Below are 13,516 nucleotides of genomic sequence, written 5' to 3'. Positions count from 1 at the left end.
GAGTTTAAGCCACCAGATCCGGGACTCGAACCATGGTCGACTACATGGGAGTCCAGCGATGTAGCCATTATGCCATCTGCTGGTCCCCCCAGGTGGCATTTTTTACTACTATTTTACCAGTGAGAAATTGAGGCATAGAGAGGTTAAGTAACTTGTCCAAGGTCACAGAGCAGGTAGGGAGCAGAACTGGGATTCGAATCCAAGTCTAGTCTTATTGCTAAGTCTGTGGTCTTAACCACAAGTTGTGGTGCGTGCCAGTTCAGATCCACAAGGATGAGCTGCGTGATCATGATTTGAAGCAGAATGATGACAGTTGGGAGGTTGTGGCTGACAGGGGGCCACTCCTTACTAACAGTGAATTGTCCCAACTCATCCAGTCCAGGTTAGATGAGATACGGACTTATGGGAGACGGTGGGGAGGGGAGGCAGAAGCCATGTTCAGTGAGGACACCCAGCTCTCTGGCAGCAAGCACTGATCAACCAATGTGATGTGGTGAAAAAGATCTTCTCAGTTGTTAATTGGATCTGAGATTTATGCAAAAAGAGTTGTATTGTCCCAGTTTCATGTTTAACTTCTGGGTAAAGAATACAGGCATGGGGCCAGCAGGTGGTGTGGTGGGTATGGGCGCTGGATTCCCATGTGGCGGACCACAGTTCGAGTCCCGACTCGGCGGCTTGCTTTCTCGCTTTCCCTTTCTGTCTCTCTCTAGTCAACTTAAAATAATAATAATAATAACAAATAGAATTAAATCATTGAAAAAAAGAGAATGCAGGTATAAATTCCAAACTTTAGACGGCAGGAGGAAGGCCTAATACCACCTTAAAGTTCAACCTAACTAAACCTTGATCCTTGAGATTCCTCCAAGAAAGGACAAGGCTTTTACTGCCAGCAGATAAGGAAACTTGAAATGTGCATGGCTTTGTGAGCGAAGCACGCCTGAGCTCAGGTTCCTGCCAGCAGACCCCAATGGGTGATGTGGGTAGTGCTCAAACCCTAGCTCTGAACAGGGGTATGGAAGCTCTAGACTTGGAAGACAGCTCCTGCCTCTTTTTCACCTTAGCTTGCAAGTACCTCTAAAAGGTTGATATCAAACAGGACTTCAGGAGCTGGGTCAAAGACATCCTGGACTTTAGAGGTACCTCCTTTCAAATCTTTTGGGGTGGGGGAGGTGGGAGACAAAGGCTTTGCCAAGGCAGAACAGCAGGCAGAGCCGATTCTAGTTGCTTTTCAGCAAGTCCCCATAGGCACACTTAGAAACATGTCGAAGGCTACTTCCTTACCCCAGCCCCCAACCCCCAGCTGGCCCCAGCCACGTGGCTCACTTCTGCCCCTTACTAAAGGACATGCAGGACATGGTGACATTATTTTTTAAAGAATAATTAATTTAATGTTATTATTATTTTTAAAATTTGCTATAGGGCATGCACACTCACCAGAGAGAGAGAGAGAGAGAGAGAGAGGGAAAGTGGAAGCAAACTTCCAGGACTGAGACTCAAACCATGGTTGGCCATGTGTGAGTGCCTTAACTACCCCCTATTACTCACGGGCAGTGAGCGCATTGTGTTGAGAAAGAAAAAATTGTTCTGATTCCGATTAACGCTGAAACTCAAGTTTTTATAGTGGATGTGCTACCAAATGGCTGCACGTAGAGTTTTGTAAAATAAAATACCTCCGAGTCAGAGAGAGGGAGGTCCAGATGTCAGATCCATCACATGCTGTCTGACCTGAACAAGCTTGCTGCTTTTTGCCTCAGCTTCCTCTTATGTAAAATGAGAATAATAATAGTATCCACCACACTGGATTATTGGAAGGACAAAATAAAATAATACATCTATAGTACTCGGCACAGTGCCTGGTACACGCTAAACTTTAGGGAGGGGATAGCTCCTCGTGATTAGTCTTTTTAAAGACTCCTGTGTGTGTTGGGTCAGCCAGTGGCTAGGTAGGGTAGTTAAGGCGGCTGGATCCCGCATAGCAAACTGCATGGTTTCTAGCAGCTTGAGAAACATTCTGGGCATATGTGCGTATGAGTGCCCAAAATCCAGAAAGAAGGGAGAGCTGGAGGACAAGGGATCACTGTGTGACCATTCGGGGGGTGGGGGGGTATTGCTTTCTCACTCCTCCCCTCTCTGTCTCTCTTAAGAAAGCCCATGTGGCCTTTGGCAAAAAATTGAAGGAAAAACAAACAAAAAACAAGAAAGAAGACTCATGGGGTGGGGAGCCTCAGCCTCTCGAGCACGCACACACACACATGTCTGGTGTGAGTTTAAGCCACCAGATCCAGGACTCGAACCATGGTCGACTACATGGGAGTCCAGCGATGTAGCCATTATGCCATCTAAGAATGCATGTCAACAAAGCAGATAGGTTATGGGATGGTAAATCACAACTTTTTTTTTAAAGGAAAGGCATTGCCAACCTTATGTGTGTGTGTGCGCGTGTGTGTGTACGCATATACATATATATACTTATCTCCAAACAAAAACCAGTAGAATGAAAATCAAAGGTGTACAACAAATGTTTTGTTGAAGAAAATGAGTATGGCAATATCCATATATCATGTGACTGCTTTGAAAAACCATATTGTGGGGACCAGGGAACCAGAAGTTAGCGTAATGGCTATGTCGCTGGACTCCCGCGTAGTCGACCATGGTTCACATCCCGAACCCGGTGGCTTAAAACTCACGCCAGGCACGTGTGCGTGCGTGCCCAAGATCCCGAGAGGAGAATGGAGGAGAAGGGATTGCGGCATGACCATCCCCCCCTGGGGATGATTTCTCGCTTTCTGTCTCTATGTCTCTGTCTGTCTGGCGAGCGCACACGCCCTATAGCGAAAAAAAAAAAAAAAAACACCTCTCCATATTGTGGGGACCAGCAGCAGGCGTAATGGCTATGTCGCTGGATTTCCACGTAGTCAACAGTGGTTCAAGTCCCGGCCCCGGTGGCCTAAACTCACACCAGGTGCGTGTGCATGCATGCCCAAGATCCCAAGAGGAGAATAGAGGAGAAGGGATTGCAGCATTGCCATCTCCCCTGGGGAGTGATTTCTCGCTCTCTGTCTCTATGTCTCTTTCCGTCTTCCTGGTGAGTGCACACACCCTATAGCAAAAACCTCTCTGAAAAAAAAAGAAAAACCATATTTTGCCCACAAAGATGCGCAGCAATTAAGTATGCATAAGAAATTATAAAATAAATTAAACTTTTTTTTTTCTTTTTTATTAACACACACACGAGACCAGCGTGCGATTTTTAGCCACCGGGTCCGGGACCTGAACCGCGGTCGACTACGTGGGAGTCCAGTGACATAGCCATGACGCTAACTGCTGGTTCCCAAATAAATTAAACTTTTTAAAAAAAGATTCTAAGTTAAATTAAAATATAGGGTCATTGAAAAAGTCTTGATACATTTTTGCATAGAAAAACATGGGAAAAAAAATAAGTCATGACTTTTCTGACAACCCAATAATTCTGGGGATATCCTCTATAAAATCCTTTTACCCAATGAATAAAGGTCCCAAAAGGGGAAAAAAAAAAAAGATACTGTGGTCAGTCCTTATATATATAATGGATAATCTTGTAATACATAAAAAACACTGTGTAACTTATATATGGTCTAGGATTTGCATTTTCTAGTATCTATTAAGCAGGACATGCCAAATTTCCACAGCCATATTTCTCAAGCATGAAGGTGCTAGAACATGGCGCCACAGCTCTGACTTCAAATCTAGGCTCTACCAGTAGCTACTATATGGCAACAGACAAATCACTTAACCTCTCAGAGGCTCCAGTTTCTTTTCTGTAAAATAGAATAGGAATAGTGTTTACTACTCAGCGCTGAGAGGACTCAGTGAGATATTCCATGAGATACTTAGCTCAGCGGTGGCTGAGGGTTATATAATGAGGGTTTAACAAAAGCTGGCTGCTCTATTAAAATTATTATTGATAGGCCAGTCCCATGACCTGTGTTTAAGTGAGCTGAAGCTCACATGGCCAACCATACAGTTTAAGTCCTGGACCCAGTGGCTTGAAAAGCAGGCTGGGTGCATGTGAGTACGTGCTCAAAATCCCAGCAGGATGGAGAAATGAAGACAGGACTGTGGTGTGACCACTCCTGATTGAGGGGGATGCTTTCTTCCTCTCCCTGTCTCTCTTTGGAAAGAACACATGCCTTCTAGCAATAAAAAAAAAAAGCATTAAGATCACACAGGGCACATGTGCATGCATGTCCAAAATCCCAGGAGGAGAATAGAGAAGGGATTGTGGTGTGGCCATCCCCTCTGGGGCATGATCTCTCACTTTCCTTCTCACTGTTTCTCTGTTTCTCTCCGGCAAGTGCACGTACCCTACAGCAAAAATCTTTAAAAAAAAACAAAACCCAAAAAACAACAGTAATAACTTTCTTTTTTTTTAAAAAAAAACAATTATTTTATTTAACTTTATTTATTTATTTAATTTTGACCAGAGAGCCAGAGAGAGAGTGAGAGAGTGAGAGAGAGAGAGAAAGTGAAAAAGCAAGCCGCCTGGTCCAGCTCTCAAACCGCAATCTGCCATGTGGGAGTCCAATGTTCTTAACCACCACGCCACCTGCTGGCCCCAAGAGTAATAACTTCCAAAGCCAAGTTTGCATGCCTGATTCTAGCACAAGCTAGTTAATATTAGGACACAGAAGGAAAAAACAAAACAAAACAAAACAAAACAAAACAAAAAACCTTTCCATTGCCAAAGTCTCTGCCCTAGACCTGCATACTATCTTGCTTGCATCTATCCTTATTCCCAAAAGGCATAAAGGCAGCTCAGGGCAAATCTGTCCCCAGTACCCAGAACACAGATCACAGAGCAAATGACACAATGGAGGGCCAGGAAGTGAAAGAGAGGCTGAGGGTGCCACAAAGCTCTCTGGGAATCAGCATCTACTTTGCACAAGAGATCAGCAACAGTGAGTCCTGCTTGCCCAGCCTCCCGGCCCTGTCTCTGCCACTGTGGATCCTGCCTCCATACCTTACTGTCCAGCTTCTTCATGGTCACTAGGTCCAGAGACTTCAGGGAATGACCCGTGGGGGCGATGAAATACAAGCAGGCGTGGATTCGGGAGTCATGGTAGGTGTGCAGCACTCTCCGGATCTTCAGCTCCTCCTGCAGGTAGGCCTCGAACTGCGCATCAATGAATTCCACGATGGGCTTGTAGGAGAAGGGGAGAGTAGGCAAGTGGCCGGACCCCTTCCAAAACCTGGACTTAGACAGAGTCCTTTCTATAAGTTTAAAATGTCCTCTGTGGTCCAACTTGTCCCCAGTCCGTCTGGACTTCCCCATCTTCCCTCAGTGGAGGTCCAGTCCCGTCAGCCTGGCCACCTCCATGGTCTCCACACAGGAGTCAAACTTATGCCCACCCCCGCCATGCACCTTCACTCTGGAATGCCTATTTCTCTCTTCCCATCCCAATCCTGCCCTCCCAGACCTCAGGGCTCAGCTGAATGCCCACCAGCCTTCCCTATTTGGGCCAGAAATCCATTGTGTGGCCAAAAGCACTCACAGATATATATGGCATTCGATTACTGACTGTTGCTTCACAAGGACTGGTGTTTTCTCAAATAGACTGTGTCCTCCTGAAGGGCACTTCCCTGTCCCTGACCAGTCCCAGTGCAGCATGGGGCTCACGGGGTATATATGACCTCCCCTTGACGCTTCTGCCCCAACTAGGGAATCTTGTCAGGATGCACTGGTTCTTTTCATTCATTCTTGCTAGGTTAGTGGCGCTCCCCACTCGGCTCTCCTAAGGACCAGGTATTTCCAGTTCTTATTGCCTCCCAGGTTGTGACTTTAAATTCTTTTTTTTGTTTTGTTTTGTTTTTGCTTTTGTTTAGAGAGAGATTTTTGCCACAGGGCCCGTACACCTGCTGGAGAGACAGAGAGGGACAGAAAGCAAGAAATCACCCCCCCCCTCAGGGAGATGGCCACACTGCAATTTCCTTTCCTCAATTCTCCACTTGGGATTTTGGGCATGCACGCACATGCGCCCAGCATGAGTTTTAAGCCACTGGGTCTTGGACTCGAACTACGGTCAACTACGTGGGAGTCCAGTGACGTACCCATTACACCATCTGCTGGTCCCATGATTTTAAATTCTAAGTGTTCAGGCAACTCTCCCAAACACCCTGCACACATGTACACATGCACCCCAGCCTACTGAGTGGCCATGCATGTGGTTCCCCTAGGTGGCCCCCACGTCCTGCCAAGGCTTCTTAAACACAGTCAGCCATCTGCTTCTCCCTGCCCTGGGCCTCCCTGCCCCAGTCCCCTCCCAAGCCATTCTCTGCCCCTGCAGCCTCTTTCTGCTCTAACTAGGTCAGCCTAGCTTCAGCCTTGCCTTCGCTTTGTCTCCCTTGTCTGTCTGCTGCCTCTCCATCAGAGGGGCTGCGTCCCTTCAGGCTCAAGGGAGTTTTCAGACACCACTGCCAGAAGGGAACATGATCAAAGTAGTAGCTGCCCCCCCCACAATGCCTCCCACCTGCGGCAGCCCCCAACTTGAGCCTTTTTGAAAGATCTCCCTAGCAGAGAAGTGGGAAATTGTGTTTAAAAAAAGAATCACCAAATCCTAGATTCTGAGAGCTCAATACAGAGGAGACCCAGGTGCAGGATATCTCTGGAGCCCCAGAGAAAAATATCTAAAAATATCATCCTTTCTTTCTTCCTTTGTTCCCTCTGAACACTGTTTTGAAGGGGAACAGCATCAAAGAATCTCCTGGTTGCAAAGATCCTTGGAAGGTTCCTGAAGAATTCAGAGTGAAGGTGGGGGATGCATCCCCTAGGCTTATCTAATTAAATTTTGTATCATTGGTTGGTTTTAATGATCTGATCATGACAGTGCTTTATGTTTTTTTCTCTGTTATGTAACTTTTCTTACATCTTTTTTTTTTTTTTGCTCTGCAAAAGACATCAGAAGAGGAAAGAAGAGTATGTTTTTCTTTTTAGCTTCCCCTTCTCCCCCCCTCCCCCGCAAATCGTTCTGATACCCTGTACCTATCTTACTGCTGCTGTCTCTGGCTCTCAGGGTCTCTGAAGAGGTGCATGGATCAGACCAGCCAAACCAGCCAATCAGCCACCAGGATTTGCCTTAGACGAATCCTAAATGGGTGACTCATCTTCGTCTTATTCATCTTTGTATCCTCGGTGTCTGGCCTGCTGTCTGGAATATACCAAGGGTTCCAGCTACTGCTCTGCGCTTCCCCACCCCTACCCCAGTGGCTCATCTTCCCACAGTGGCCGTCTCTCCCCTCCCCAGGTCTGCTGTGCTCGCTGGACTCCAGTCCACGGTAAATAAAATCCCTTACTCTGCAGACCTCTTCACAAACTGCTTCCTTCCTCCAAGTGACACTCGACTGTCCAAACATACTGTTTTTCTCACGTCCTTCTCAACTGGAAATGTCTGTGTCCTCGTACACCCCATTCTGTGAAGGGGTGGAGAAGGCAGCTTTCTTCTAGCTCTTTACCCCTGGCTTACTGAGATCTCCTCTATTTCAGACAAAAACCAGTTTCAGGCCAGCCGTGGTGGTGCAATGGTAACACAATGTGTTGCGACCACATGGGATGGTCCTAGGTTCAAGACCCCGAATCTCCCTATATATACCACGCGAGTGCACACATGTCTGTGATCCTGACTGGCTGAGGCTGGGGGTAGGATCATGGTGTGAAGACCCTAGTGGGGATGCCTTGCTCTCTTTCTCTCTTTTTAAAGAATTGTTTTTATTTAATTTTATTTATTTATTTTAATTTGACCAGAGAGAGAGAGAGAGAAAGTGAGAAAGCAAGCCGCCAGGTCTGGGACTCAAACCACAGTCAGCCATGTGGGAGTCCAGTGCCCTTAACCACCATGCCACCTGCCGGCTCCTCTGTGTGTGTGTGTGTGTGTGTGTGTATCTGTGTGTGTTTCTCAGAAGAAATTTAAAGACTAAAATAAAACAAAAACACCCAGCTCCCACAGACTCTACTCATCAATGCTGTTAATCTTTTACCTTTTGAGATAGGAGTTCTTAACCTGGGGTCCACGGACCTCCAAAGGGTCTGTGGATAGAATTCAGAGGATCCATGATCTTGGATAGGAAAACAAATGCATTCTTTTCACTCATCTCTAACTGAAGGTCAGTGGTTTCTTTAGTTACAAACATTGGTAACAATCTACAGTAATGTTACAGACTATCTGTGATTTTGTACCCAATAGAAATCACTGTTATTTTTGTTTCCTATTTCAGTTTTTGCAACTATTTCAGAAAAGCATTGATACTCATCACGGCTTCAGAACTTTGAAAATTATTAAGCCTCCATATAGATATTGTTGTATCAAGAATTAATAGAGAAGCACATGAAAAAATTAATAGAGAAGCACATTTAAAAATCACTATTTTTAAGTATTTTTATAATGGTATTTTTAGCACAATTGGCATACTTTAGGCATTTTCAAAATACCGTTTTGGTTTGGTTTGGTTTTTGCTATAGGGCACATGCAGTCGCCAGAAACAGAGAGAGAGAGAGAAATCACCCTCCGGGGGAATGGCCACACCACTGTCCTTTCTCTTCCATTCTTCTCTTGGAATTTTAGGCATGTACACACACGCACCTGGTGTGCTTTTCCAAGCTGCTGGGTCTGGGACTCGAACCATGAAGTTGGTCATGTGGGACCCAGCCATCTTAACCTCTACGTCACTGGCTGGGCTTCAAAAGATTATTTTGATAATGAACCCATTAAACCTCACTAGATGCTAAAGGGGCCAATGACACAAGATAACCTTCAGTCTAGACAGCATTTTCTATTCATTTCAGATAGTGATATGTACTATGCAGACACTACAATAGGATGGTGGATTAAAATGTGACTGGGGAGTGAGAGGTGGCACAGCTGTGAGGGGTGACATTCTGCAAGGCTGACCCACATGAGAAGGCTTCAGTTCACATCTTGACACCTCCCAGACTACATTGGCCATGTGCGTGCCCGTGATCTGGGGCTGGCTGGGTCTGGTGGTGGATGTCAAACCCCATTGGGGGGAGGGGCATGGTGGTTGAGGCGCTGGACTCACATGGCTGACCGTGGTTCAAATCCTGGACTAGGCATCCCCAAAATCACAAATAAATAGATACCGTATGGGAGATTTTGTCTCTCTCTCTGTATCTCTCAGTCATGGGAGAAATAAATAAATACCATGGGTCAACTCTGTGGTCTAGCAGTTGGGAAGGCTCGATTCCACACGGCTAACCACAGTTCGAATCCCAGCCCCAGAGGCTTGAAAAATATGCTGGATGCACGTGTGAACATGCCCCAAATCCTGATGAGAAATGGAGAAAGGATTGTGATGTGATCACACCCCATTGGGGGGTGTTTCCTCCCTCTCCCTCTCTCTCAGTCTCTCTGATAAGTGCATGCACCCTCTGGCAAAACAAAACAAAACAACAACAAAAACCCCTTACAGTGACAAGGGAGTTCAATTACTTTGAATATAGTGATCAGGGAGGGCCTCTCTGAGGATGTGACATCAGAGCTGCAAGGATGAAACCGAGAGAGCCGTGGAGAGATCCGGGAGAAGAGCATTCTAGACGGAGGAAATAACAAATAACAAATGGAATAACGGTTATGAAGCAGAAGCCAGCCTGGCAAGTTTGAGTAATAGGAAGGCAGCCAGGGGACCGTGACTTTGTGGATGAAAGAGAAATATTAGAGTACTCACAATAGCCAAAAGGTGGACAATGATCCAAATGCCCATGAGTCGATGATGGGATAAAGAAAATGCGGGCTAGCCATATAATAGAATATTACTCTGCCTTAGAGGTTTGGTAAGTGGAAGAACCCAGACACCAAAGGACAAATGCATGATTCCATTTACATAAGGTATCTAGACTAGTTCAAGTCATGGAGACAGAAAACAGGATCGTGATTACCAGGGGCTGAGAGAAGGGGAGAAGAGAGAGTTATTGTTAATGGATTTCTTTTATTTAAATTTTAAGTTTTTCATTTTTTTTTGTCACAGGGTATGTGCGCTTGCCAGAGAGAGAGAGAGAGAGAAATCACCCCCCAGAGGAGATGGCCACACCGCAATCCCTTCTCCAGTCTCCTCTCGGGATCTTGGACACGCCCATACATGTGCCCAGTGTGATTTTTCAAACCACCAGGTCCAGGACTCGAACCTTTGTCAGTCATGTGGGAGTCCAGTGCTTTAACTACTACACAACCTGCTGCCCCCAATAATTTCACCTCTTAATGAACACTTCAAGTGCCACCTTTCTTGATAACGTCCATCAATCCCTTCTTGAAACACTGTCCCCTGGCTTCATTAACACCATTATTTCCTGTCTTGATAACACTTCTTCTCACTAGCCTTAGCTATATTCTTGGCCTGTCTCTGAAGTTCTCTCCTGGACCATCTTCCGTTGTGACTCTGCACATTACATGCACACTGTCCCTTTGTTGGTCTCACTAGCTCACAAGGTTTCAATCGTCACCATCTTCCTATCTCACTTCCTAGATCCCTGGAAGCCAAGCTAGTCTTCTTCTTCTCCCTTGTCCTCTGCAAACACAGCCATCAGAGACGTCCCTGCCAGAAACCCACAGAGCCTGGTCACGGACACTGTACTTGAACACAACCATCTTAGGTGCCAAAGCCAAGATGCCGCAAGGTCATGTCTACTGGAACAATGCCAGAAGTGACAACAGCCAATTTATCATCTCGCCACCTTTCCAGTCACCTCTTCTTTCCTCTGCACGCATCTTTGTGCTGCTCTTTCTCCTTTGGACTCATCATCCTGGATCTCTCCTCCTTCTAAGTCGTTTCTGCTGTGGCCTCTGAAATTCCAGTAGCACGATCAATGAAACTGCCCACATCTTTACCACTCAGAGTGTGGTCCTTGGGCCAATGACATGAGCATCACCTGGAAGCTGTGTAGAAATGTAGATTCTCTGGGGCCAGCCTCATGGCCTAGTGGAAAAGGGAGTCAGATCCCACATAACTGACTGCATAGTTCAAATCCCAAACCTAGTGGCCTGAAAAACATGTGCGCATGTGCATGCATGCCCCAAATCCTGATAGGATGGAGGAATGGAAGAGAAGAAATTGTGACATGCCCACATCGAATGGGAAGGTGCTTTCTCCCCCTGTCTCTGTTTCTCCGTCTATCTGGCAAGTCCATGTGCCCTCTGAAAAAAATTTTTTTTTGAAATGTAGAATCTCTGATCCCCAACCCATACCAACAGGATCAGAATCTGCACCTTATCAAGAGCTTCGGTGGCGGGTATGCACATTAAAGTTTGAGAAGTGCAAACCCACATCATCTGCCTTTTCACAGGATCAAACTTAATTCTCCCCTGAGGACAGTTACAGTGAGGACACCATTATATGAAGCTGTCTCCAGTACAGGCTTCTCATTCTCCCATAACCTTGGGGTCAGGCACAATGGGCATTCCCATAGCTCCTCAGGACCCCTTTTAGACCACTACTCCTCCAACTCGGTGTAAGACCCTCTCTTCCTTTGAGATGTAGTCCATCTTCTGGTGGCACCTGACTCACATTCTTTCTCCCCATTCTGGATGACTGCAATGTGCTTGCAGAAAACCATCAACCTCTTCAGTTGAAGGGGCTCTACTCGTGTTCAACCTCATCACCATTTACACACATCTCAATAGGGCTTTATAGAAATCTTGCTTCATTTATCACTTCCTCACCTCCTGTTGACTCTTTTCTCTTAACCTGTAACATGCCTAAATCTTCTCTCATCTCCAAAAAAGAACTTTCCTCAACCCAATACTCCTCGACCACATGTTTCTTCTCAATTGTGGCCCTATGTCTTTCGCTCCCTTTAGCAATCAAGTAGCTAGCACGGGACCTGGTATATAATAGGTACCCAATAAATATTTCATGGGTAAGATTTCTTTTCTTTTTCTTTTTAAGAGAGGGCATGTTACAAGGCATGTGTGCTCACCAGAAACACGGAGAGACAGAAAGCAAGAAATCACCCCCCAGGGAGGAGGGCCACACCACAATCCTTTCTCCTCCATTCTCCTCTAGGGCTCTTGGGCACACATACACATGCGCCTGGTGAGAGTTTTAAGGCACCGGGTCCAGGACTCAAACCGTGGTTGACCACATGGGAGTCCAGCGACCATAACCATTACTCCATCTGCTGGTCCCAATGGGTAAGATTTCTTGAATAAATTACCTACTTATTTTCATTCACCTCTCAACATATTGTAGACTATTTTTGACCCACACCAGCTTCCTAGGTGACACACTGAATGGATATTTTCATTTTTTAAATGATATAAACTTCAAGTATTCTCTTTATCTTTCCCACCAATGTATATTTCATTCACTCATTCATTCATTCTTCAACAAATATGTACTGAATACTCACTACAGTTAGTTTCCAATGACAGTTCAACTTAGAATTTCCCAACTCTACAATGGATTTATCCAGAGGTAACCCCAACACAGTGAGGAACTCCTTAGAACTTAGTTTCTACTGAATGTATCTAACTTTTGTGCTTTAGTAAAGTGGAAAAATCCTAAGTCGAGGACTTCTATTTTGTCCTCATTAAATGCATTTTTGACTTGCAATATTTTCAACTCATGATTGGTTTATCAGGACACAGCCCCGTCAGAAAATCAAGGAACAACTATATAAGCCGGTTGGCTAGCTTGTGCTCACCTGCAGGTCCAAGACTTAGCTCAGCCTTTCCTGATCATCTGCTCTCCGCTTTCAGTAACCTCTGTCCTATATTCTTACCACCAGGCTTGCCAATTTGCTACCCTTCCTATTCAAACCATTGCTCTACAAATACTTGTAACCGTACTAACATATGGAATCTGCACATATTTATTTTCTCCACTGAGCTACGAGCTCCAAACTAAAGACTGTGCTTTGTATCTTAGTATCTTGGGCACCTCACACAGTACCTGGCACACAGTAGACACTCAGTACTTTTTATAAACTGAACGAGAGCCCCTACATCAACTTTGGTATTAAGTCTTGTGGATTCTTTTTTTTTTTTAACTTTTTTTTTTGAGAGGTTATTGCTATAGGGCACGTGCACTCTCCAGAACAACAGAGAGAGACAGAGAGACAGAAAGCGAGAAATCACCCCCCGGGGGGATGGCCACGCCACAATCCCTTCTTCTCTATTCTCCTCTCGGGATCTTAGGCATGCACGCACATGCACCGGGAGTGAGTTTGAAGCCACTGGGTCTGGGACTTGAACCATGGTCAGCTACATGGGAGTCCAGTGACATAGCCATTATGCCAACTGCTGGTCCCAGGTCTTGTGAATTCTTTCAAATCTGTCACCTTCTCTCTATCCTTTTGTTTTTGTTGTTTTGTTTTGTTTTGGAGAGGTTTTTGCTATAGGACACGTGCACTCGTGAGAAAGACAGAGAGAGACAAAGAGACAGAAAGTGAGAAATCACCCCCCCAGGGGGGATGGCCACACTGCAATCCCCTCTCCTCCATTCTCCTCTGGGGATCTTGGGCACTCACGCACAC

General features: G+C 45.6%; 1 protein-coding gene across 1 annotated transcript in view; it reads right to left on the bottom strand.

Moving 5' to 3' along the window:
- The window catches only part of SEPTIN6 (septin 6), a 65,532-nt gene that overhangs the window by 35,073 nt on the left and 16,943 nt on the right, over window positions 1-13,516 (bottom strand). Inside the window, exon 3 of the mRNA XM_006168259.2 lies at window positions 5,000-5,186. Within this exon, the coding sequence (XP_006168321.1) occupies window positions 5,000-5,186 (187 nt within the window). The remainder of the gene's footprint in view (window positions 1-4,999; window positions 5,187-13,516) is intronic.

Source organism: Tupaia chinensis, unplaced genomic scaffold, assembly GCF_000334495.1.
Source record: "Tupaia chinensis unplaced genomic scaffold, TupChi_1.0 Scaffold145659_1, whole genome shotgun sequence".
In the NCBI taxonomy this organism is placed as follows: Eukaryota; Metazoa; Chordata; class Mammalia; order Scandentia; family Tupaiidae; genus Tupaia; species Tupaia belangeri.
Note: the sequence above shows the minus strand (reverse complement) of the source record. Positions and strands in the feature narration are given on the sequence as shown.